This window comes from Melospiza melodia, chromosome 3 (genome assembly GCF_035770615.1).
Source record: "Melospiza melodia melodia isolate bMelMel2 chromosome 3, bMelMel2.pri, whole genome shotgun sequence".
NCBI classification, from domain to species: Eukaryota; Metazoa; Chordata; class Aves; order Passeriformes; family Passerellidae; genus Melospiza; species Melospiza melodia.
In genome coordinates this window covers 13655145-13682114 of record NC_086196.1, presented here as the reverse complement: position 1 = coordinate 13682114, position 26970 = coordinate 13655145, and the positions used below count along the sequence as shown (strand labels likewise).

The following is a 26970-nucleotide window of genomic DNA, read 5'->3' as shown; positions in this document are numbered from 1 at the left end:
CGCATGGCAGAGGGATGCCAGCAGAGGTTGGGCTTTATGGTCATTGCAGTGCTTTACCACCCTGAGAAACTGCTCTGGCACCGTCATTTCTGGCACGGGCACTGGGTTGTGGCTGGGGGATGGTCCCAGGAAGGAGGGATGGCTGACAATCCTCACTCACCCTCACAGCCAGACCAGAGCAGCAGCCCATGGCAGAGAGCTGGGTCCTGTTGGGATGACACCCAGATGAATTCCAACTTCCATGGAAATCCAGATTCTTTCACACTGCGCATAGTCCCTGCCCAGGGTCCTTGATCCCCTGCAAACACTTCCAACTGCAGCCAGGAGTTCTGCTTTCCCCCCAACTTCTTCCATGCTGCTGGATCGATTCACAGTCCCCATTTCACTAGCTCTTCAATTTCTACCCTGTCCCTTAACCCATCCTTTGGGTTTGTTGTACCTTCCCTTTTGTGTCAGTGATACCTTCCACCACAGAGTGCTTTTCAGCCTTGGGAAAGCAACCCCCTCACAAGCAATGTTTAGCAACTGCTTTTAGATGCAGAGTGGGAGCTGAGATCTGTACATTCCCTGTCACCACAACAGGAAGGGATGAAATCCCTTACGTCCTCCAGTGATTAGATACCAGATATTAGTGCTTAAGTGCTTGTGAAGAGCTCTTTAACAGGGAAGAGAGGATGGTAAGAAGGAAAATAATGTCACCTCTCCAATAACCTTCTCTATATTTGGACTCTGTCTTTTACAGAAGCTGAATCATAAACTACTTCTCCTCTGACTGACAATTCAGAACATGCTAATAATACTATCTGCAGGTGATAATAGTGGATGACTAAATCAGAAAGCATGGAAGGTGCTAGAGAAGAAGGCAGAGGCTATAAAAAGTTTGTTTGCTATCACATTGTCAAGTGAATCCACAGAATGCAGAATTCTGCTTTCTTGCCACATCCAAAACCAGAAAGAAAATGCTTAAAAGATTTGTATGCATAATGGGCATGGGCCAAGTTTTCTCACAAAGGTCACTGGGACTGAAAGCCAGTGATTCCTTCTCACAAAAGAAAGACAAGAGAAGGGTGGACCTGGGACCTGGGTTCCCAGCCCTACACATGCACATACAGTAAAGAACTATAGCACCAAGGGTTGCAGCACAGGATGCCAGTCCCACCCAAACAATAATTTATCATTATTATTTATCTGTATTACTTCAGAGTCCCAGCTGGACACAAAACCTACATTGCCCTCTTCATGAAAGCCTTACACTTTAGGGGGGCTTAGCTTGTAAACTAGGTCAGGGATAAGGAAAATTTTGGATGGGGGTCTGGAGGCTGTCTCTCCCTGAGTCATCCACCACCATTTTTTGGCCTCCTGTGGGCAAAATGCTGTGTTTTTCTGCCATGTGGGTGCACAGATGCTCCCACAGCATGACAGGAATTACCTGCATTTTGGTCAGAGTAAGGGCATATCTGGTCTTATTACAGGGTGGCAATGGGCTGTGCCTGCAACTTTCATCACATACAATTGCTCATAAATATAGTCCATGAGGGAGAATGATTGCACTTGGTCACACCATAGACACAGGTCTGCTGAGGCCAGGCCCTGGGACTCCTGTCAGGTATACAGGATACCATATGGAGAAAAAGGGTAACATGAAACAACACTCAGGAGTACGATGGCTTCCGGTAACTGTCAGCTGTATTTTGTCAAAGTTTTGGAAACTTTGTGGCAGAATAGAATGTTAAGAAAGGATATGATTTATTTTTTATTTATTTTCTTTATTATTTTGTACTTTAGGGCTTTTTTAGTTTCTTGGAGAAAATGGGTGTCTAAAGGCTGACAAAGCAAATGTCAGACCTAAAACACAGAAAAAAGTTAATGGACACCTGGTATAAGTTGTTTAAATATTTGGTTACAGGAAAGGAAATTTCAACTCACTGTCTTTCAATTTGAGTTCTTTCAAAAATCCTTATACTTTTGAGGCTGTGTTATGATGTAGGCCATTAAGAAGTCCTGTATTTTCTCTTGATCAGTTCAGGTCATTCCTTAATTATATTAACTCCTTTCAGCCAGTGCTTTCCCTCTGTTTTTTTCCACTACAAACGTGTGTGTACTTATTGGCCCAGTACATAACCAAGACAGGTGTCCATGCAGCATGAACTTTATTTATAAAGACATAAATGTCACACTTCCTTAAAAAAAAGTTTAAATTAACTAATCAACTGATGAAAACTGAACAGTAATACTATTTACATAGGCCAATGCTCACCTTCCTTCACAAAACTTAAAGTGAATTCTCACTCGGAAACACAAACAATGAAATATAGAAGCACACTGATTGCCAGCAGTTTCCTTGTAGATAGCAATCCACATCTCTTACAGAATTCACAACTTACAGAACTTATATTTCTTCTGTAAATTAACCTAAATTATCTCTTTGGCACAGTCATAGGGATGCCTGCATTTCAAGGCCAGCACTGTAACAGACTTAGACACTAATGGCATTTCATCTGTATAAAGCAAATGATCCCCTCATTGGTGTATCCAGCAAGAAAGGCCTGCCCAAATATTAGATATCCTCTGACAATGTCTATACTCATCCTTCCTACACCTTGACTGAGTGACATTAACACTGATTCCATAAAGACAAACAGGAAGTTGCAGCTTCGACAGCATTCCCAAACACCGAGACAAGGACAGTGACCACTGATTTAACATCTACAGCGTACGAAATACCACAATGCCCGGTGCTGCTCAAAAACATGGGTTTAGATTTTCACCTGAATTTCTCAGCATTGTAATCTCCATTTCTCACTCCTTTGAAGCACCTTGGCAAGAAAATATCCCCAGAAAGTGTATTGGGAGTGTTTTAGAACCATTTCATAGGCTTTCCTGAGTGCACTTGCCTCAGCTTGAAGTCTACAGCCAGTCTACAATTTAGTCACAAAACGTCACTGTTCTAGAAATAAATCACTTGCAGGTCAGTCCCATCATTTGATCTCTTCAGTTATTCAAGTTAATATCAGTTTCACGTTTAAATGTTCAGATCTCATTTTACCATCTTATTAACTCTCTTCCTTATGCTAATAAAACCAGAGATATAATTAGTCTTCTACTCCAACAGTCCTGCACAGTAAAACTATCCAGTGTGGCACTTATTCCAAAAATTAAAGCTTCAACTGAGTTCCTGCTGTTAAAGAAATACACTTTACAAATCTTCATGAAAAAAGCCTATCTGGATCAATCAGAAGCAGTATACTACTGAACTGTACCAACTCCTGTTGCCCTATGCTGACTGTTTGATAAATAGGACTTGTAAACCAGAACCTGCTTCTAAATTTACATTTCCTATTTCTGGTATGTACAAAAAGATTCTTTATGAACTTGCATGTGGTCTTCTTTGTCACAGAAGTGCACTCTTTGACCTCTCTTCTGCTATGAAATTCTTTCCACCATGTAAGTCTCTGTGTCTCTATCAAGAATTAGGGATGACTTCCATCAGAACATTAAATTAGAAAAGTCACTTCAATGTTTGTAAATATGATCTTAAGCTGTCTGATTAGATATCATTCTAATAAACAACAGGAAACAGTCCTGTTTCTGTTTTGAAAGCAGAGTGCCTCAAAAGTAATTTCATGAGATGGTGGCAATTAGTGTCTTGTGTCATTGGGGAAATGTGTCTCTTTTCAATTAAATATGTCGTCCAGTCAGGAAGAACAGTGGTCGGTCCTCTTTGGCGTTGGCAGTCTGGAATTCGTCCCGCAGGCGGAACTGCCACTCATCTTCCAGCTCCAGCCGGACGACAGTCTGGCGGAGAGAATTGCGGTCCTGGCAAATCACACACAGCGTGGCACCTGGGCAAACAGTTCAAAAGGAACTCTCATGAGTATCCCCTTTGTTCTCAGATCACCCATCTCCCACCCCCCTACATGGAGAACTCCACTCATTTCACATCAGGAGAAAATTTCACATCAGGAGCTTGGGAGAAAATTAAACGGCTCAGGTAGGACTTGAGGAGAGCTATGTTCAGCTACCTATTTGTCAGGATCTTCTTGTGTAACTTGAGACACCTCATAATCACCTAGTAAACAGGACTAGAAGCACTTTTCAGGATCCCTAGGGTAGGAAAAGTAAAACTGGCAGGTCTAAGGAGGTCTGGCAGCAAACCAGATAAAAGCCCTACATCCATTCCTGTTGTAGCCCTCCTGATCATTACCTTTGTTGCGTGAAACCCTCACTCAGCAAAACCCACATGGCAATCACTGTGATGGCTGACTAAGCTCTTTGTGCTTTGCTGCCCAGAAATGTTCTAAACATGTCTTTAAAACTAATCACAAATTTTAGTGGCTTTTGGATTGGTAAACTCATGTCCTGGCAAGAAAGAATCTGGTTTGTGTGGCTACAGTCACAAGCAAACCCAGAATGCCAAACTAAAAAAATGATACTTCAGTAACCAATGCCAACTGTCCAGTCTGGCATGCTGATAACCACTTTAACTTGCATGCATGGCTTCATGGCTGCTGAGAAAAGTCCTCCTTTAAGAGAAAATATTTACCTCACCAGCATTCAGTAATCTAAATGAGAAATGGTGAGGTAAGTGGTAATGCCCGAGACAAAAAAAATCCTGTGAATATAATAAAAAGAAACAAGACAGAGAGTCACATGGTGTTTAATTCTTATGTGACCCATTAGAAAATCAAGCAGACTGCCAGGGGAGATGGAGAAATCCCAAAGCAAACATACTTTACGCTACATGATATAAAAATTGACTGGTTTATGCAAAATGAGACTGACTGGTAGCCTCTGTTTTAGCTGCAACGAAGAACACAGCAGTCTGTAACAACTCTGCCAGTTTCAAGAGGCACTAACCACGGTGCTCTTCCCCCAGTGACAGCTGAGAGAAACAAAGCCCCAGAGCACCAAATGCCCAGGACAGCAGCAGGAGGATCCAAAGGAAGTTTGCAATGGGACTGTCTGCAACACAAGTGGAAGTTACTTGTCTCCACTGCTGCACAGCATCATAAGGTTTGCATGGAGAAACTGGGTATCAGGAATAAATCGTAAATGAGCCACTTTCTATTTCTAAAAATAGGAAATAGATTTTGATAGATGCTTGTCAATCACCTATTTTCCATCAACATTTTAAAAAGCTGTAAGATCACAGTAGGTAAATGCTTCATGCATAAATACTCAGTTTTCAAACAGAGTAAGGAGTTGTGCACATACTCTAGGCATGATGATATGGATCCAATATTCCTTCTCACTTAGAAATCTGCAGAACTTATAGCACTGCTATATACCAGTTTACTACAGTGCAGAGCCAGCATGATCAAGTATCAAAGTTGGGACATATAAAGAAGAATATCAATACATGCATGAATAAATGCATATATATTAAATAAATATAATAGATTTAAAACACAGATAAAATAGATTTTCCCCACATTCTCAGAGACCATGTCACCTAATTCTCTGTAATAAAATTATTGCAGCTCACCTTTAAGAAAATGAAACTTCTTCAAGAAGCTAGCCACAACAAAGGAGTCACAGAGGTACAGCAGGAGACCACTGAATGTCAAACCAGAGGAACTGATATTCAGAGAATGAGGCCGAGAACTCACGTAGCAAACTGCAATCTGATTGGGAGAGAGTGGAAAAACATTAACATCTTTAGAGCTTCCATATGAAGCTTCCAGTATCTGCACTTGATTCAAATTCAGACTTTCTTTCCAACTCCAAATATTGTGAGCTTTATAGTTCCTTCCAAAACATAGCACTACTTATTAATAATATACATAAGCACAATTCATCATCACAATTGTTATTGTTATTGTTAATGTTGTTGTTATTGTCATTGTCATTGTTATTGTTGTTATGTTCAGATGTGATAGAGTTTGAAAGCTGCAGTAACAATTGCTCTCCACAACCATAATGCTGTGACCTGCCCTGCACATTTTATTTACATGTGAGTAAATACAATAACTCTACATTCAGACATGAAATGAACCCCTAGAAATTCCAAATTTCATTTACATTATGATTACTCAAGGGTTACTCAAGTCAGTAGAGTTATTCATATACATGAATTTATGAGGTTTCCTCTTGCCTAGTTTGTTTTTATGGCTACTCCTGAAATCTACTAGGAACAGGAATATTTACAGCACTCCTTCAGGATTTATAAATTCAGATTAAGGGTATCTTCCACACATGGCTTAGTTTCAAAAGTGCCACTGTACTACTTAGCCGGGATACATCCTCATCTGGCATGGATCAGCATGACTGAGTGGAGGAGGAAGGCTGAACTTCAGCAACTAAGACTCTGTACCAGTATTCCTATTCCATATTCCTTCAATCCTGCTGTATCATATTACAATTCAGGCAGCAATTCCAAATGAAAGTGAAATAATTTCCTGTGCTGAATGGGTTAGAGCTGAAAGGATGCAATGGATGAAGACAGTAACAGTACAATGCCCTCCCACAAAGCTTGTTTTTCCAAACATGGTGGAAACAAAAGCCTAAGAACTCAAAATGTTGTGGGAGCAGCATACATGGGAAGGTTATTACACAGCTCTTTGGAGGAGAAGTTCAGGAAACCCAGAAAGACTGAATTTCATTTAGTATTCAGTGAAGAGATAAAAACAGTCCTATTTTATTATGCAGGGTGTCCCCGACAAAGGAAATTATCCACATCTGAGTCTATTGATTCAGAAGGCTGAACAATTGTTTTATTAAACTATATATTACATTAATAGTATATTATAACTATACTAAAGAGATACTATACTGTACTATACTATACAAAGATACATACTAAAGGAAAACCTGTGACTGTCTCCAGACAGCCAGGACACAGATTTGACCTAATAGACCAATTAACATAAGCAACCATCACTAGAATCTAATTACTAAATCTCTTCAGGTAAACAATCTTCCTAACACATTCCACATGTGCTAAAACAAGACCAGAGAATAGAGATAAGAATTGTTTTCTCTTTCTCTGAGGTTCCTCACTGCGATTTCCAGGAAAAACCTGAGAGATAAAATTATGTCTCTTACTGTTCAAATAATGTAAATTCCACGCAGTTCCTCTCCCCTGAACCACACCACCTTAGCACCAAATTTCTATTGACATATTTGAGCTGAATTACGACCTTGGCTTTAGATCCAGACTCATCAGAGAGAGCCAACAGCTCCTGAGACTTAATGTCAGCATCTCCCATTCCCACTGGTTGTTTAATATTTGATTCTCTGCCTCAGCTTATCAGTCTGAAGTGAACTAAAACATCTGTATATTTGAAGTGCTTTCTAAGGGTTATCTAGTATTTGTAAGACCCTCTTGTGGAAATAATTTTCTGTAGGAAGAGCCAAATTATAGCAGATTGAGAAAGCACTTCACAGACTATATTAGTGTTTAGGACAATTCTGGGATTTCTCTCCATGTACTTTAGTTGAAGCCTCTGACAATATCTCTACAAGACTAAGAATTCGATTGTAACATTATAGAAATGTGCCTCATTCTTCAAAGGAATACATCAATAACCCATCCAAAACAGAGCCTACACATTTCTAGAGCTGCTTGGAGATTGTTTTGTTCAGTACCTGTGGTCCTAAGTTAAGGTAGCAGTCCACAGACAGCACTGGATGGCTATAGTTCTTCAGTGAGAGAGGGAAGAAGCGATGGCTGTGGTACTGGAGATACTTTTCAAGGAGCAACTGAGCAGGTGCTGCCAAGAAGGTGTTCTTGCTGTCAGGAGCACAAATGTACTGAGCAGGGGAGATTGAAACTGGATTGTCAGACACCTGTGAGGAAAAAATATTTCTTGTACAGATCAATCTTAATCCATCAAGCTGTGTGAATTCTGGTTTGTATGAAATACATTTCTACCCTACAAATCTAAGTTTTACTTAAGAAGAAAAGTTATTCAGCAAAAAATATCTGCTACCAAAACAGTTTCAGTTTCATAAAATTATATTTGTGTTTATAGACTTTGAGGTTCCTTCTTTGAACTCAAAGTACTCCTACCTATGAAGTCACATGAAGTTGCACAATTCTATAGCTGTAGATAAAATCCACATACTGAATGGGTACTTGGATTGCAAAGAGACACTTTATGTGTTTTTCAAGGTTTTGAAGGAAAACTAGTAAGGAAAATTGTATTTATGGGAAGAATATTGTGGATTTCAGAAAAAAAATACTGAAAAAAGCCCCACATGGCAGACATACCCCATTACAGGCAACAGATGATGCACCAAAATACCTCAGGTGTCCTAGTTAAAAAAGACAAGAAAGGAAAACACAATTTTAACAACAGTGCAACAGAGGTCTCAGTGCCCACCTTAGACTTTATGTGGAAGGATCGCTGTCCTCCAACTGCAATTTGCTTTTTCATGACACTGAAGTGGTTGAACCGACAGATGAGGAGGCCAGCACTGTGGACACGCAAGTTGAAGTCAACATCATCACATGTAAATCTGGAAAGAAAAAATCATAGCAGGTCCGAGGAATGTTCCTCATCACACACTGACCAATACAAGCACTCAGAGCCTTTGATCAGCACCACAGAAAGGACAGGTATCAAACATACTGACCCTCCACCAGTGCCTATCAGTCAGGGAAAGGGGATTCAGTTATCTAGTAATAAACTAGGCTAACATCAGTTTGAGAAGACCAGATTGAGGGAGGAAAGCACTTAGGGAGGGAAAGGATCAAAAGCATAAAGTGGAAAGGCAGTAAATTGCTAAGGAAAATACCCAGGAGTTAAAACATTTTTTTGCCTTTTACTACAATAATGGAGTCATAAGAAATTGCTACATACATTACTACTTCAAATAAAGTCAAGGAAATTATTTCCTTTGACTTCCAAGGAAAGGGATCAAGCCTTATGTTTGATTTATCAAATGCACAGAAGTATCTGACTACTCATTTTCCCCTCAGAATATGAATAGCTAGCAAGTTTTTCAATGTTCCTCTGCAGAACTAATGTAATTGTATTTTAGAAACAAAAACTATTTGAAGGCAGGTAGTCTTTATACAAGAGAACTGCTGAGACACAGGAAAAGATTAAGCAGAATGAGGGCAAACATCCCTCAGCTAAATTTGACCCATTTAAAAATATGAGGGAACAGAATAAAAGGTAAACTCCTAAAGCTGACTAAATTCAAATACTCTGATCTCTGGAAAATTCAGGATCAGTTCTTCAATTTGAATATATTTCTTACAAAGGAAACAAGATGATGTACAGAACGATTGGATTGACATCCAGAGCTTGAATTTAAGCTAACTGAGCAACCAGTGCAACAGCCAACACCAGTGAGAAACATGGCATTCAGTTATAAGTTTTTTAAGTTTTTTCTTTGATCTTAGCAATATCTACATGGTTATTTGATATCCCTGACTGTCACTGCCTCTGGGTTTTAAAATGTACCTTTTTCCTTGCCCAGGCCTGGAATGCCATACAATACTTCACAGTCAGCAGTACCCACACAGGATTACCCTGAGCCTCCTGAGGTTCAAAGACAGAGGCAGGAAATGGGTGGTGTGATGTGGCATTCCTGACATTTTAACATTGTTGCTTGTACTCATATCATTTTGCTTTATTGTCATTGTCTCCATATGCCCTTCATGCATAATGCTTCACAAGGTAACACACTTAGGCAGCCTGGGAGCACAGTTCTCTAATAGGAGATGCACAGGGGCAAATTTGTTCTTTAAAGATGTCAGGCTGGTGACAATAGAAATATAGAACATCTGTTTATTCAGAGAATAATGAATGCAGAATGCTTCTCTGCAGTTAGAAGTAAGCTTGGGCCTCAAAAGATATCTTCCTGAGTTAGCAGAGCTCTGAAAAGCACAGTGACTGATGTTCAGTTACCCAAGTGTAACTTACAGCCATTTTAATTACCTGGGCTGTCCCACACAGCTTACAGAAAACCACACATTTCATGTCATACCTGCCAGCCCCATATGGATGTCTTCCATTTTCTAAGGCACTGAAAGACCAGTTTTGGACAAGTGAATCCCACCTCTAGTGATATATATACACTTCATTCTGTTGTTATAAATGCATGTCCCTCAGAAATGGGAGGAAACACATAGTTTATTTCACACAGATCAGTGAAATTCTGTGAGACTATGAACCTAGTGAATACAGTTCTGTCAACTGTGGTAATGCTGTACATGACAAAACTAAAATCTGATATGTCCTCAGTGGCACAATAACTGAAAAAGTGGAATTTCTGAGACAGCTGAATGTGAGAAACAACCACCAATGTGAACAAGACTTATTTATTCTTTTCTTCTGATTGTCCTGATGAGCACTTATATGGTATGCTGCACTGTTGTGCTACTCAGGGTAAAAAGCCCAGATATATATATCTGAATGAGATTTGGTTATGCACCAATCATCCATATATTCCTGTTGCCTTTGGAAGGGAGAGCAGTTAGGCAGACAAGAAGAGAAGTACATTATTGACCAAAGGCCACTTGGAGTAGACCAATACTGCAGAGTACACTGCTTTCTATGTCTATCCTGTCACTTTGTTATCACTGTTTTACTTGGAACTATAGAAATTAATGTCTTTTTCCAACTTCTGGCAGCCTGGGAAGGATTTGAATCACCAGTAAGAAAACAAAAACTGTCTGTATGCCATTCACAACTTCCCTAAAAAAACAAGAGCTTTGTTTAAGCTTTGCTGCTGAAAAGTGCTACTGATTCACTTACCTGTTCTGATTGTACTGTACATTCTGTGTCAGATCCACATTCAGCATGATGAAGTCATGCACGTGGCAGCAGGAGAATGGTTCCTTGATCTCAGCACTGTTTGTTTTACTGGACCATTTCCTCATTCCAATTAGGGCATAATGAGTGACATTGGGAGTTGCTTCAATGTGTTGCAGAATTTGCTTCAGGGAAACATTCCTTTCAGTCCATGTATAGTCACTACAATAATTATGAAAATGTGTTAATTTTAAAATATATAGAGAACATTCGGAATCTCTTTCTGCTGAAGAGCAATTCTTAACAGCTGGAAGTTGTTATGACTTTCAGGTAGATATCTTCAGTGTTGTCTTACTTGACTGTATTTTTTTGTCTCTCACTATAGTTAAAATTACTAGTGCTTAGGTGGTAGGGACTGGTATGACAGATCTGTAATTTAGTCTACATCTCTCAAAATATTCACTCAGATATGTAAACTTTTTAAGTTACCTAGATAATATTCCAATGAATCTTGGAGAGTTGCTGACTTGTGCCATAACTTGAGCACAAAGTATTAAGATCCTTCTAGCCCACCCCTGGAGTCCATAAATGTCAGTTTTCATCGAGTGTCATTCTCTCTGAAAGTCTGCTGTAAATTCTGCATAGTCTATTCATGGAATAGATAAAAAAATCTAGCACAAACATTATTCTAAAGCAATGAAAACAAAAATGCTAGTTCAGGAATTTGGGGAACTCATAAAGGAGACAGACTGGGACTGACAGAAGAGCCAAAGGAAATCAGTTGCACAACTTGCACAGAACTGTCATTTAGCTTTCCTAGAAAAATCTGGTGAAAAATTGACATGTTGTCCAGTGTATCAGGGAGTGTTTACAGAGTCTGAAATCTGCATTCCAAGTAACTCTAGCTTGAACAGCAACGGTTGCAGGGCACATAAATCCTCAGGGGACAGGAATAAACAACACGCACTACACTACGTGCTGTGCAAAGACAGATACCTAGGAAAGTGCTCTCCTTGGGCAAACAATTCTCTGCTTGTACAGGGTAGAAGTTGTAGTGTAGCAAACATAATTTCAAAATTACATGCAGAGAAAGGTTAAAAGAGATCAGATGAAAAAGCATATATTTCACTATTTACCTTCTCCTGTCTCCTGAACAATCAACTTCTACTGCGTTCCACATAACACAGGAGTCATCTGAAATGACAATGAAAGGCCAAATATCCTGGGGCTTTATCCCCAGCTCTTCCTGCCGATTCCGTTCGAGCTCCAGGTTATGATAGGACAACTCCTTAATCAGGAAGTGTGCAGCACCTGAAACCATGGGCATAAACCACCAGATTAAAAATAGGGGCAGAAACTGTTTGCTTTTAACTCAGAAGCCTTTTGAAGTGAATATTTCTGCACAGACAAGGGTATAAATCACTCTGAAGATTTTAACCCCATCACCACCCACAGCCAGCTTGCCAAGCAAGTGACTTAAAGAACCACATTGGCAAGGATGAAAAATGATGCCTGACTTCTGTGGTAAAGATTTTCTAGTGTCTTAAGGATTTAGTGACTACTTCTTTTCACATGACAATATTTGTGTTCATTAGCATCTCTAGGTGCAAAGAGTTAGAGATGCTGACTGACCAGCTTTCCAGTAAATGACATTGGAAATTGTCCCTGATGATCTACTCTGAATGTTTGTCACTACTGCTGTATATAAGGTGTTCCAGCAGCACAAGAAAAGGGTTGAATATTTCACAGATGTTATATTAGCAGAACCTTCCTGAGGGACGGACCCAACCAGAGCATCACTGCCCATGCAAGTAGCACGCAACTTATTTCCACAAGTGAAATTGTGGAAATTGTGGAAATTGTGGAACTCCATCTGAGTTTTAACACCCTCAGCTTCTTTCAAAGACAATAGAAGAGTTAAGTATTTCTAGGGTGCAACTCACTGAGCTTGCTCTAGGTGTCCTGGATTAAGAGAAGTGTATCTTCAACTGTGACACTTTGTCTTCAGAGGGAATGCAGATCACCAGCTCAGACATCCTAGCTGCAAGCTGTGGGTCTACATTTCACTGTCAAATAGCAACACCTAAGGACCCAAGTTGTGTGTCCACATTTTTTAGAACCTCTTGTTACACTTACCTACTCCTGCACTGTTGAAAATGCTTGGAAGAACGAGCATGATGTGGTTGGGCCAATACTTCTTATATATGGCCATTTCGTACTCCTTGACAACTAAAACATGCAAATGACTGGCTCCATCCATTGCATGATATAAATTGAAAAGTCCATGTTCATGACGGCCAGTGGTGGGAGTGAAAGTGGGGCTTTTTATGTAATCTTCACTCTGTAAGTAAAAAGAAGTGTGAGTTTCTGTATTAATCTGGACAGAAAAAGGAGAAATAGATTCTTCAGGACAACAATTCAGATACACTAACACTAGACAAACTGACACATTTTAAAATTCCTTGACAGGAAAATAAACAATTTTTATAAGAATTGGAAAAAAGAAAACTATCATTTAGCTTAATTGACCAATGAGAGTGTGGTGGGATGGACAGGACTGCTAACCTTGGCCTGCCAAGTGCAGAGGTACCTTGAGGATAGATCTGCAAGAAGATTTAGGTCCCTATGATATAGGACTGCAAGAAACACCTTACTCCAAAACTACAGTACAACTCTTCTGACTGGAGCAAGAAAATAGAAAAAGAAGCAGAGGAAGAATCGTCCTTAAATGTCAAAGCCTCAACCAGGCCAATGGCAGAAGCAAGAAAAGAATCCACAAGGACCCAGCACACAGCTCTGACCATGTAGCCAAGCACAAGTTTACTGGGTGTGGGAGAGCAGGAGATGTCATTCTTACATTGCTGTTGTGTTACTGTCTTGGTTCTTCTATTTAAAACTTGAACTGGAGGGTGATATTGATTTATTAGTGTTTATTGGAAGCAGCTTATTTTCTCCAGGATAGAAGTGCTATACTGCTTACTGCTGCTCCATAAATTGCTTCAGTACTCCAAGCAGTGTGGCCTGAGCAAGGCACAGCTTCACCTTAGATGTGAGCATCAGGAATATCTGTAAAGATCAACATCTCTGCACCTGTGTGGCCTCACCTTGAATATTCTGTGCAGTTTTGGGCACCCCAAGATACGAAAAATATTAGACTATTAGAGAGTGTCCAAAGGAGGGCAGCAAAGACGGTGAAGGGCCTGGAGGAGAAGCTGTGTGAGGAGTAGCTGAGGTCACTTTTTCTCTTCAGCCTGGAGGAGACTGAGGGGAGACCTTACTGCAGTTACAACTTTCTCATGAGGGGAAGAGGAGGGGCAGGACCTCTTTGTGGTGAGCAGGGATGGACTTGAGGGAATGGCCTGAAGTTGTGTCAGGGGAAATTTAGGTTGGATATCAGGAAAAGATTCTTCTCCCAGAGCGTGGTTGGGCACTGGAAGAGGCTCCCCAGGGAAGTGGTCACAGCAGCAGCCTGCCAGAGCTCAAGAAGTGTTTGGACAGTGCTCTCAGGCACATGGTGGGACTCCTGGGGATGGTGCAGTGCAGGACCAGGAGTTGGACTCAATGATCCTTGTGGGTCCCTTCCAACTCATTTATTCTGTGATTCTGTGGTTGGAGCTTGTCAAACAGATACCTTTCTACAAGCATGACATGTAATTCTTTATACAGTCTTGAAGCTAAGATTCTTTAAAAGCATTATTTTTATATGAAAGTAACTAAGCATTTATGCAGCATAAAACAGGATATTCCACTGCTTTTTCTCTACAGAAAAAAATGCTTCCTCTTACTAATGGTATGATAAATGAAATCATATCTTTGAGTTTCTTTGCAGAAACTATTCTCACTTTAACATCTTAAACCCATAACCAAAGACCTTTTGTCACAGATAAGACTGTTGATACCAAAGGATCAACCTTGACTATGACCAAAAGATGGAGCTTTTTGGTGTCTCAAAATTTTTTTTCACGTATCCCTTTCTGGGAGAAAATACAAGCTTAGCATAAGGACAAACTTATTGTCTCTTGACAGTAGGAACAGTAGTACAGAGAATACTAATTCAACAGACTTTGAAATTGGTGGTGTCTCTCTCCCATATATGGCCACAAATAAAAATAATCCAGCTACCTTATCTGTGACTAGTGGTAGCCTCATACTTTCCAGCTGTCTTCCTGGTTGGCTAAAGACAAAATGATGCTCCTTGGATTTTGGAATGATAAAATGCAGCTGTATTTCTTCTCCCAGCATAGAATAGGAAAAGGCAAATGCATGCAGAGTCGACTCATAAATCTAAGGATGAGAAAAAATATGATAATTCCATTTAAAGTCAAACCACAAGGTCCCAGTGCAGTTTATATACATTTACAACATTGCTGAACAGATTACAGTCACTTACTGTATGACATTAGATTTAGCTTCATTATTCATAAGTGTTAAGCAATAATCCCTAGGCTAGAGCTTACACTAAAAAATACAGATTAAAGTGTTCCCTCTTTTGAAACTGTTGTTTCAGTTTCATCTTACAGATGGCACCAATACTTACAGGCCCCTCCTGGCTTTCACAGTAATACTGGCACATAAAAAACAGTATTTGCATTGCTGACACTTTCTTCCTCACATTAAAACAGGCAAGAAATTAGAGGGTCATTCTGAGTAAAAGCAAATTGTATACAACACACAGACTACTCTGTGCTGGACTACTCCTGTGTCAGAAGTAGCACCTGTTGCAGTCAGGTGCAAACTTTTCCACTTAAACAAAGCCCAGTGGAAATCTTACTGGGAAAGTAGTTTTACTTGGTAGTATATATGCAGATCACAGCACCAAATAAACTAGCATGAATGACACAAGGGTCGGTCCTCTGAGCCCCCCAAACTGCAGCCTAGCCAAGGCAGGCAAACCTCAAGAAATAACGAAATCTGTAAATCGGCTGTATTTGTACACATAGACAACTTCTAAGCCAATCAAAATACAGTGAATGTACACAAACTGTGTTTGGGTTGTGAATGCTTCAGCTTCTCATCTGCAGAGTAACTCCTGGAAATCCTCACCTGGTACCTGGGATTGAACCCCATGTACTGATGGCACTGCTCACAGTGATGGTAGGTGTTGTACGCTGCATACTTGGACAGTCTCATCCTGGTTGTCTGCCGGCACGTGTACATATCTTCCTGCCTCCTGCTCACTGATCTGTCTATAGAGAAAAGAAACAAATTAAATGTAACATATATTCAAGGATAGAAGGTATTCTCTTGTGACAGATTGTTTCTGTCACCGAAAGCAGCTTCTGGGAAAATGGCAATATAAAACACTTACAAAACAAACCATGAATTCATTCCGAGCACAGAATAATTTATAAATAACTACGTACAGCAAAGACATCTACAAGGAATTATCTACAAATTCATGATTATGGTAATTCACTACAGATTTCTCATAAGGCTGAGATGTAAGCAATGCCTGACCATTAAAAATTTCATTGTTGCTATTATTGGTAGAATGTTTACAAAAGCAATAAATAGTAATAAAGACCCTTACGACATTTGCCATTCTGTGACAGACATCACAGTAGATTATGTGAAATTAATTTGGCAATTTAGTGATGTTGCTCCTTCATGTATATCCATATTTTTCAAAGGATCCTCTTTGTGAGAGACTGAGAGAAGATGAGGTATATTTTCTGCTGAAAAGGACTTTTTTATTTAATCTTCCACTCAGATTTTCAGCATCAGATCAGGTTGCTCAAAGCTTTTCCTTGTCATGTTAAGTTTCAAAAATCACCAAGAGTGGAGCTTTCATAATCTCTCTGGGCAACCTGCTCCATAGTTTGACTACTTTTTATTCTGCAAATATTTTTCATACAATCTAATTGTAATTTCCCATGTTGCAATTTGTGTCTGTTGTCTCTTGTCCTTATGCTATGTATCTATAATAGTTTATTTCTATAAATTCCCATTAGGAAATTGAAGACAGCATTCAGATGCACCTGCTTGACGTCCCTAGATGAAACTAACCCAATTCACTCCAATTTTCTCCATATCTTAGTGGCTGCTCACTGGCCTCACTTCTCGATGTCAACGTCTTTCTCATATTGGGAAGCCTAAAACTTGACAGAATACCCAGATGTGGCCTTAGAGTTGCCATCACAGAAGAATAACCACTTCCCTTGACCTGTTGCTAGGTTATTAGTAAGCCATTGACCCAGTGGAGAACTGGTGACTCATGTTTAATTGTTGTCAACCAGCACCATCAAGTCACCTTTATCAAAGCTGCTGTCTCTAGTGCTGGCCCCAAACTTGTACAGCTGAATAAAGTTATTCTATCCCAAGTGCAAGGGGCATGTGGGATGAACTGTTCTTGAGGCTCCACTTCTCCAGCCTGCCAAGGCCTTTCTGAACAGCAGGGTTTCCTCCCTGCCACCCACTCCCACAGGCCTGTGCATGTCCAGCTGGCTAATTCAGAGCATCAATTCTCACACCAATACTCCAGGAATCTAGGTCTGAGCATGTTCATCTCAAGCTTTCCAAACCTAACCTAAAATCTAAAAAATAAACCTATAGATACTTTTAAATACAAAGCTAACTTTATGCACAGAAATCATTGCACTGCTACAGAGCAGGGCAATGCTACTTTATAAAATCATTCAAATGCACAAACTCATTGAGGAATTAGAGCTTTTTTAATGAAAGACTATCCATATACCTTAAGTAATTTATATGGGTCATACTCTGGTACTTCATCTGGAAAACTTGAAATCTTTTTTCACTATTACTTAATCAAAAGCATTTCTGGTATTTTAACTCTGCTTAAAAGTTTAACAGGATTCTCACATTAAAACCAAATAAATACATAAATGTGTACCAATCAGATTTTTAAAATTCTAACCTTCACTGTCTATAGCCTGAAGCTTTGAACAAATCAGACTCGCATCTTCATATTTTGGGTCATGGATGGTGTAGTCAAAAGGCATCTTCTTAAATGTCTCCAAATCTGGCCACATATCTCCAGGCTGATGGTAGTATTGATCAGATTCTTCTTTTATGTCTATGATATATCGAAAAATAAGAATTCAGAATTTTTTAAAGCTCTTTATATTACTATAGATGGTTTTGCTGTACCTATTATTCCTGGTCCATTTTTTCTTTCATTAGTCTGATGGCACAATATCATTATGCACCAAGAGGTAAACTTTTGCATAAATGAACCTTGCACCTCAATGCAACTCTGCCTTTTAAAATTATCTTCATGTCGTGTCTGACAGAAATACATCTGGGAACACAAAGCAGTAATACACTGTAAATAAAGCAAGTTTGGACTAAAATTAGATATTAGAGAGCAGAAACTCCCTTCCCTCGGGTAATCTTGTGTAATACGAAAACATGACATTGCTCCTCAGGGTATAAATCTGGCAAAATTTCAATGATTCCTTTTATGCTTTACCACAGAAGTTAATTCCAATTCTACACTGAAGACCAATGGTTGGATATCATTTAATATACATAAATGCTGTCGATCTCTTTCCACAAAAACCAGAGGTATATTCTTTGTTTAAATTCTAAACAATAGTAATATAAATAAAACAATAAAATATTTTATTTAATATTTTATTCTAAAATATTTTATTTAATATTATATTCTAAACAATAGTAATATAAATAAAATAATAAAATATTCTTAAGTATCAGTTGAAGATCTCAGAAAATTTTTCTTAAAGTATTTATATAATGTAAAGCAATTGCAAAGGTGATGAGGATAGAATAGGCATAGAATATACAGACAACTATATTTCAATTTAGCATAACAATTTTCTATTGTCTCCAGAATATTTTTATACCAGGAACTTACTGATGTTGATTTCTTCCTCATCATAAACATCCACTTCTGTCAGTCTAATCAGCATTCGGGACAAAATACTGAGGAACTGCAGGTAGGCACCTGTTTTCCCTATCTGTAAACATATAAATTAGAAAAAAAAAAAGTAAAATTTTGCTTTTCATCATGTTAGTTTTCCATATATCTGGAAATTGCAGCTGTGGTGAAACTGAATGTTAATATTCAGGACTTGGATATCTTTGTTATTTGTATATTCCTTGGCATAAATGAAGAGCAAAATGTTCAACAGTTTTATTCTCTCTGTGCAGGAGCTTAGCTGGAAAACACATTTTATATCAGAGGTCTAATTACAGGCCCAGAGACAAGAATTTTCTCTCCTGATGTTATAGGTTCTACACAGGCAATGAACATTTAAAAATCACATAGGCTCATAAAATGTACAAAGAACCCTCGAATTACAAGATAACTAAAGAATTATCCCAAGCCTTTCATTTCTATATGATTCACCAGTACACTGCCCGCTACTGAATTCAGTCACTCTCCTGAGGAGTAAAAGTGGCAACACATCCCTGGGAGAGCTCCTGCTGGCCACTTCCACTCCTGAAGGACATGGTATGTGCAAAAAATGTCCTGTTTTCATGCTGAAAATACAATATTTCCTTTCCAATCTTTTAAAATTATCGTTTAAAAGTCCATTTTAAAATTATCTTAAAATACAACTTTCTCCTTTCTTTTTCACCCCATCAACACAGTGTATAAATTTTCCCTTCACTACATCAAGAGTATTGCTGAAAGGTTTAAGCCACAGCCAGTGATTTATTCAGTGGGTTGTTCTGTCTTTCGCAGGTAGTTTGCTGGTGATAGCATCAAGTAAATAAGGCCATATCCAAGCAGGCCCCTTTAAAAACCATGATGTTGTGTGTGAGCAGGATGTACAGGGGAGGTTAGCACGTAGATCAGTTACAACACATTGGACAGCAAATGTGTGATTTCACAAAGGGACATCAGATTTTGGATTAGGTCTATATTACTACTGAATTGAAAACCCAGCTTCACTTCCATTACTGCTAGGACACGTCAGAAGCATAGGGTGTTGGAATTGCTAAACGGAGTATTTAAGTTACTGTTTTCCATCTATGACAAGAAAAATTTTCATTTTCTCTCAACACTTGAGGAAGGGAGGCTTTAAATTCAAAGCAAGAGGCATTTGCTTATTATCTGTTTCTCCTATCAGACTGCAGTTTGAACAGTTGCTTGCACAGGGTGGATAAGGGTCTCATTATCCCTGTTCTCTGTTGAGAATCAGATGTGAGCACACAACTCTGTCATCCTGGAGTAACACAGAAAAAAAGAGTAACTTCGAGTAGAGGAAATGACAGCATGGACTATAGTCAGGCCATGGACCAGATGTTTCTAACTCCCAGTTTTGTTTTTTATCTAAACTCCATTGAAACTGATGAGAATTTCTTACTCTGACCCTGGAACAAGGTTCTAAATTTGGAAGCAATAGCTACTCATTGAGGAGCTAAAACAAAACCATCTTATTTTCCCACATCTAAGGCAAACAAAGAAAATACTTTCATTTGTTTTCCTCATGTCTGAGATTACCTTTTTATTCTGTTATGAACATACTCTTTTAAAGTGCCTCTAATCATCTTTTCATTAAACACAGGGTAGCCTGACATATTAAGTTTCCAAATTTCAAACAAGAGATCATTTATCAAAAGCACACCTGTCTCCTTGATATTAGATATCTATATAAAAATTAATTCTTAATCTGTTTGAAGTATATACTTAGAATTGTCAACAGAACAACATGTTGAAAGCCTTACTTTTTCTTTTTGGTATGCATTAAAAAAGTTCTATCAAACTCATGTATTTCAGAATGTGTGTGGGAGTGATGAGGCTACTGCTGCGTGGTGCTGAGATGAAAAGCACCAGTTACCAGGCTCAAGGGTACACAAACTGCAGGGTCACGACTCAAAAATGCTGGAAACCACAGGATGACAAGTGCTACACCGCTAATCTAATACATGCACTTAGGCCACTGCATGCATTAGATCTTACCCAATCTCTATCTGTCACATTAAAAGCTTCCAATTCAGTACTGTGAGTTTTATGAACTGCTAGATATGAGCAATGCTGTGTGTAAAAAGCTGTTGGGAGCTTTCAGGAATATCTCCATGTTATTAGAATGTTTCCCTGCAGAGACTGGGCTGAGCACATGCAGCATTCATATTTGGACTCCATTCACTAGCACATTTTCCTGCATTTACTGCTCAAGAAATGAACTGGTGAAAGAGAGAACACCTTTTTCAGGTAATTTTGAGATTTTCAAAAAGAAAATGAGAAATTAATGACATCTCATTTACAATCAGCATTTACTCCAGAAGGGAAGAATCTTGAACAAGTGAACTTGTAACATCCCGAGATAGCTAAATGCACCTCTAAAACTAATTGTACTGTTTTATATGTGTACCATCTCCAGGCAAAATGGAATAGCACAGAGACTTTTTCTTTGTTTGAAAATAAAATGTGAAAATAAACTGAATAACAATCGGAAACCACAACTTCTTCATCTCCCCATCTTGCCCCATCTGTCACTACACCTTTTTCCAAGAGTTTGTGCACTGTAAGTAGCTACAAAGAGATCCTGCAAGCAAGGTATGCACACCTTTGAAGCATAATGCTCTGCATAAGGGGATCCTGCCCATCCCCTGTCTCCTAACTGCAATAAACAGGAGATCTGAAAAGAAAATTTAAAGTGGATACCTGATTGGTCTGCAGCTTTACATGGCTTTAGGAAAGTCAAGCACAATGCTGTGCTGATCCCAACTAGTGACTCTGGGCTAAGCATGATATATTAGTAATGACAAAAACTGGTAAGGAAGCACTCTGAGCAAGATGTTTTTCCCCATATCCTGTCTTTGCTCTGGATACCAAAGTTGCAAACAGATTAAAAGACTGAAGGAACCTAGAACTGGGGTGTATTTTTACAATTTCTGAAACAAAATGTACATGAGAGGGGCCACTATGACAAACAGCTCTGCTTTCCAGAAAAAAGGTTCCTCAAACATGTGGCAGTGCTCAGTGTTTTGTAAGATAAGGCACTTGGGGGGCAATATGCCCAAATAATGGAAGTATTACTCAATTGGTTCCTGTCTATCTGAGTTTGGAAGACATAAGTCTGAAGAATCAGACTTGGAAGAAGAAAATCCCAGAAGACTAAGAAATGAAAATCTCAAATCTTTTGAAAACTGATGATAACTAGGGAATTTGGGGCCTGATGAGATTTAGGGGGTTTGTTTCTATTTTCATCCTTAATGTCATGGATTATTTAGCCCTTAAAATACTAAGAATATGTTTACTCTGAAGCTCTTCATTTATGAGGAAGAGGAAGGAATATGAATTCAAATTTTTTCCTAAAGAAAATGTGACATATATATGAAGGTCTAGTTTTTATATGAAAGACATATATTACCAAAGAGAAGGGGAAAACTCTCCAAAGATTTTGACCACTGAACTCTGCTTGCCATAGATATCAAGCATAGGCTGCAAACCAACCAAAAATCTGAGAGAGAGCATTCCAGTGAGATAAACTGCATGTGTCCCTCCATGCATCCAGGGAATTACATTCAAAAGTGCTGTTGTAGAACAAGCAACAGTAATGAGCTTCCTTTTTAAACTTGTTCCAGATGCTGGACACCAGGACCACTAGAAGTATTTGATTATTCTTACATGTTGGTATAAAGCATCATCTGATTTCAGGCCTCACATTTGGAGAAATATGGCAAAAGGGGAAATAATTCCATAAGGGGAATTTTTCTATTCTAATTTCCAGGTAAGACGGTTCTTCACATACCATGACAGTGGTTTTCAAACTGAGGCCTGTGAATCAATGATGATTTGCAGAAAACATGCTGATGATCCACAGACAGTTGGTCAAATGTTGATGGCTCTTCTCCATGTTTCCACATGCTACATTCTTCTAAAATACAGCTAATAATAGATATATTAAATATTTCCCTAATATTTTTCTTATATAAGCTGAATGGTGTATACATTCATTGTAATGAGTTTTTAATAAAGTTAGAGTAATAAAATGGGCAGTAGTTTTCTTCTTCAGGAAGTGTCTTAAGACATGCTTGCTCCATTCCCTGGATGTGGTGCCACAGGACTGAGTTGTGCTCACCAGCAGCTTCCACACTTCAGGAAAATGCCAGTTCTAAATTGTAAAATCCAGTTAAAAACTGAACATACAAAACCCTGAATTGCAGTTTGGGGAACTTTAAGATGAATTTTCTGAGGAAAAAATACTTGAGGGAATTTAGAACTCCAGATAGGCATTTGCATGGGGGTACCAGGGAGCAGACGTTGAGCCGTAGATACGATACGTATTGCTCATGCTGATGTATATTAAATTATACTCACTAACCAATGGCTTCACTTTGATCATATGAGCTAATTACAGATAAATTAGTCCATACCTATCCAGTTTTTACTGCATTTCCTAAAGCCTATTGTAAAAATAAGACATTTCTTGCCTTCTAATGTACATAACTGTCCTTGTAAAAATCTGACAAGTCTTCCAGTAAAATATTTTGACCAGTACATAGGGTAAAATATCTCCATGAGAGAAGGGTGAGTATATTTTGTTTCTAATTTCCCTGACAGTGAGAACTGTCATTTTGATTCTCTAATGTTTTCTTGCTCTGTTGATTTAGCATTTTTCATTTTAATCAGAAAATTGCTTCCTGATTTAAATTTTAGTAAAGGAATCACTGCCTGATAAAGAAAACAAGTAATTACTAATTTTTGGGAAGATACTACTCTGGAAATCTTATACTTTGGCTGAGATGTTATCAACATTTAGATATGAGCTGTCTAATAATTGTTTTCATTTCTGCCTATACCTCTTGATGGAGTAAGTATTAAGTCCACGTGAAATGTTAATATTATCAAAAAAAAGATTAAAACCTACTTCAGGAAGGAAAATTATTTCTTTTCAAAAGAGAAAAGCAATTCTAATTACTGCATATTTTATTGCTACTATTCCCTTCAAAAACACTGCATTGTTATACCTTAAATTAACCCACATACTTTTAAAGCAGTTTGTTTGGTTTACGGGTGTTTTAAGTACTTTGGGAGGTTAAAATAGTAAAGGTAGAAAAGTTGCTGGATTTTTCCATGAAGATAGAAATAAATTAAGAAATTTCCATGGAATAATAAGTAGAAAATTCTATTAAATTAATATATAATGCTACGTTTTTTTATTTAGGAAGAAGATATGATACTCCTGATTTGATGAGTATGAATTTGAGAGAAGATATGATATACTCCTGATTTGATGAGCATGAATTTGTTCTATGTGAAACAGGTATATTCTTCAGAAAGAACTGAGGAATATAAAATGAATAAACATATAAAAAGCATCCTTTAGGAACTAAGCCAACTGTAGGACCCCATACAACACTAGGAAATAACCTACATTGTGAAGACAGCTGAAAAAGAGATGGAGTTTCAAGTAAAAGAATCGTTACCAAGGCTGAAATTCACAGCTGTACAGAGGTGAGCAAGATCCTATTCCATACTTGGAAAAAAAACCAGAGAGATTTGATAGTGAAGAGTGGGCTGACAAATAAACAAGCTATCTGTTTGATAACAGTTAGTTAAATTGCAAATATCAGGTGTTTGAACTATCAAAGCCTTCTCACCATGTGTAGTATGCTGCCAGAAGTCTCTGAATGACTCTTCTGAGATTCACAATTTACATTTGGGACTCAAATACCAAGGAAAAAACTTCTTATTGGTTAATCTGAATGTTTAGGATGGCTTTCAGAATCATATCTTTATGGGGTTTGATGTGAACGCAATATAAAATTCTAACAGAAGTTAGAGCCTGTCCTTTTGTTACAGCCTGTCATTTTGGGTTTTTTTGGGGATGAAAACGAACATCTCTCTCCACATTGTATTTATTTTTACGCTGCAGCTGAGTGTGAAATTCAGTTTCTTGATCACTTAACACCTCAATATTTGGCAAACACAAACTATTTAGATCAAAGGAATGGACAGTGAAAAACTGATCCTCAGTTTCTGGAATCCTTTGTGACTCAGAGTAACATCTGTGAGAATTCCCAATATGAAGAGTTCATTTATGCTCCTTCTGCCCCATATATTTGCGTATACAATGGAAAACAATAATGTTACAAATAGCAATATGGAGTTGCTTTTTGCCACGGATGGGCATAGAAGAGTGTATCATGTGGCAATCTAATTCAGTAACTGTCTTTGGATTAATTATTTGGGTTGATGTTACAGTAACTGGAAACACCTTTGCCTTGGTTTGCATTTATCCTGTTTGACTGTGAGGTTGACAGGAAATGCATCTGCTCTCAGCAGGCACAGTGCCTCTTCCTATCTTGTTGCTTCATACTGCAGTAAAACATGAGGCACAATTCTACCTTTAGCCTGTAACATGTGCACTTAACTAGGAGATACCTTGCTCAGAAATAAGTGCTAAACATTCCTGGAGAATTTACACAAGAATTAACTTCTTAGAACTAGATCCATTTTCACACATATTTTCAGAGTAATGTAAAACCTCCCGGGTAAGCTACTCATCTTTTAAATATGGCTCTGCTAATTTGAACTGGCCTTCTTGCATGTATTATTTACAACAGCTTTTATTTCTGTCTGCTGTGCAAAGGAAACAAAATAATTTCATTACAAACTCAGCTGCTTTCACATTGAAAGCATAAGAAAGTGGCTTTGTCAAGATCTTTGATCTTTATTTAAAACATAAATGCATATGCAACTTTAACAACTGAAATTATACATGAAATCTATCTTGCGAGCAAACTGTCTTTAAAACATTTTAATGGAGAGAGACTGACAAAGTGAATATTGCTGCAGCGTCTCTGTATTGAAACTCAGACTAACAGTAAAGCAAGGAAGATATTTTTTATTAGAAGGGATTAAGAAATAAAATATAAGTAATTCACTCTCCACAAAAAACCCCACCCCTGCAAGTATGAATAATAATGACTAAATATTTTTTCTGAGATTATGATAAACTTAAACAAAATGAATCAGTGATAATACCTTGTTCTTTTTACACACCTGTGGTGGCCCACTCAGCAGCAGTCTCCTTGGGTGGAAGGTGTCCATTCTGCCCTCATTCCTGTTGTTGTAGTCCATGTGGATTGGCTTGGGAACCGTCCACTGGCGGTAGTACAGGGACTGCTCCGTGCACGTCATCATCTTGCTCATAAGGGGACGGAAAGAACTTGCCCACATAACAGAATGGTAAGGCAAGAGGGAAGAGGATTTGGGAAGTCCACTGCTGTCTGTTGAAGTAATAATGTCATAAACCAGTTTGGGCAGGAAAACTATGGGAGGCTGTTTAGATGCCTTGGTCATGGAGCACTGAGACGTCTGTAGGATGAAGGAGTTATGAGTAGGTGCAGAGGAGGAAGAAGAGGAGGAGAAAGGTGGGGAGGATGATGAGGTGATGGAGACTTGGGTACTTTTTATGTTTTGTTTCATATCCAGTTGTTCAGTTACTGGTGGCAAGTGTTTGCTGATTGTTGTTTGTGCCCCCTTGTCTACTTTCTGCTTCTGCCTTTCACAGTTATTTGTAGTTTCTTCAGTGCTGTTACTTAGGGCTTGGGGAGGGGATGACTCAGTGCAGAATGCTGTAATTAAAAGAAAAATTGTATTTTAACACAGTGCAACTATCTCTTCTAGTCAATGCCACAGTTAAACAAAACACAACAAATAATCCTCTTGATACATTGTCCAGCAAACATTGCTCCTCCTCTTGCTTTGACCTTCCTCGTACAGGAAGCCATAATGGGACAAGTTTGTAGTATTTGTTTCAAAGCAGAAAGTGGCTTTTAAAGTCCTGAAGTGCATAGGAAAGATGTCAGTGATTGCTCTGTCCTCTATTTCCCTCATACACTTCTTGCTGAAGGTGCTCACCTGATACTTTATTCACTCAAGACAAATACAAAATTACTAAAACCATTGTTTAAATACATTGAAGGAAATAAGTATTTCCAGGCTATTACCCCACCACACTACAGAAATGTCTACTCAGACTGACATCTAAAAACAGTCCTCTGAGTCAGCTCTGCTCTGACACCCATGTCTGGGTCACTGCAGCACTTAGGCTGATCTAATGAAACCTGGCAGCCCTCAAGCACCTGGTGCTACAGAATGCATTAGTGCATTCACAGAGCTTTGGGTCAGCTCAGAGAACATACTGAACTCATGAATATTGGCTGGGAATATGTGATGTAGATACACCCTGCAGGTAACTGTGCATTTTCTGAAAGCTATATATTTTTACGCTATATATATTTTAACTATTAAGATTTCTTGAAAGTTTAACACATGTTAAATGGTTCTGAGCATCTTTAATGCTTAGTGAAAGAGGGC

General features: G+C 38.5%; 1 protein-coding gene across 1 annotated transcript in view; it reads right to left on the bottom strand.

Moving 5' to 3' along the window:
• Nucleotides 1-2089: 2089 nt before the first annotated feature.
• The window catches only part of GREB1 (growth regulating estrogen receptor binding 1), an 88403-nt gene continuing 63522 nt past the window's right edge, over nucleotides 2090-26970 (bottom strand). Inside the window, exons 22-33 of the mRNA XM_063150846.1 lie at nucleotides 25651-26225; nucleotides 18544-18646; nucleotides 17584-17742; nucleotides 15750-15892; nucleotides 14829-14990; nucleotides 12843-13047; nucleotides 11843-12017; nucleotides 10710-10928; nucleotides 8325-8460; nucleotides 7588-7788; nucleotides 5486-5624; nucleotides 2090-3842 (exon numbers count right to left, since the gene is read on the bottom strand). Of these exons, the coding sequence (XP_063006916.1) occupies nucleotides 3679-3842; nucleotides 5486-5624; nucleotides 7588-7788; nucleotides 8325-8460; nucleotides 10710-10928; nucleotides 11843-12017; nucleotides 12843-13047; nucleotides 14829-14990; nucleotides 15750-15892; nucleotides 17584-17742; nucleotides 18544-18646; nucleotides 25651-26225 (2381 nt within the window). The 3' untranslated portion in view covers nucleotides 2090-3678. The remainder of the gene's footprint in view (nucleotides 3843-5485; nucleotides 5625-7587; nucleotides 7789-8324; nucleotides 8461-10709; nucleotides 10929-11842; nucleotides 12018-12842; nucleotides 13048-14828; nucleotides 14991-15749; nucleotides 15893-17583; nucleotides 17743-18543; nucleotides 18647-25650; nucleotides 26226-26970) is intronic.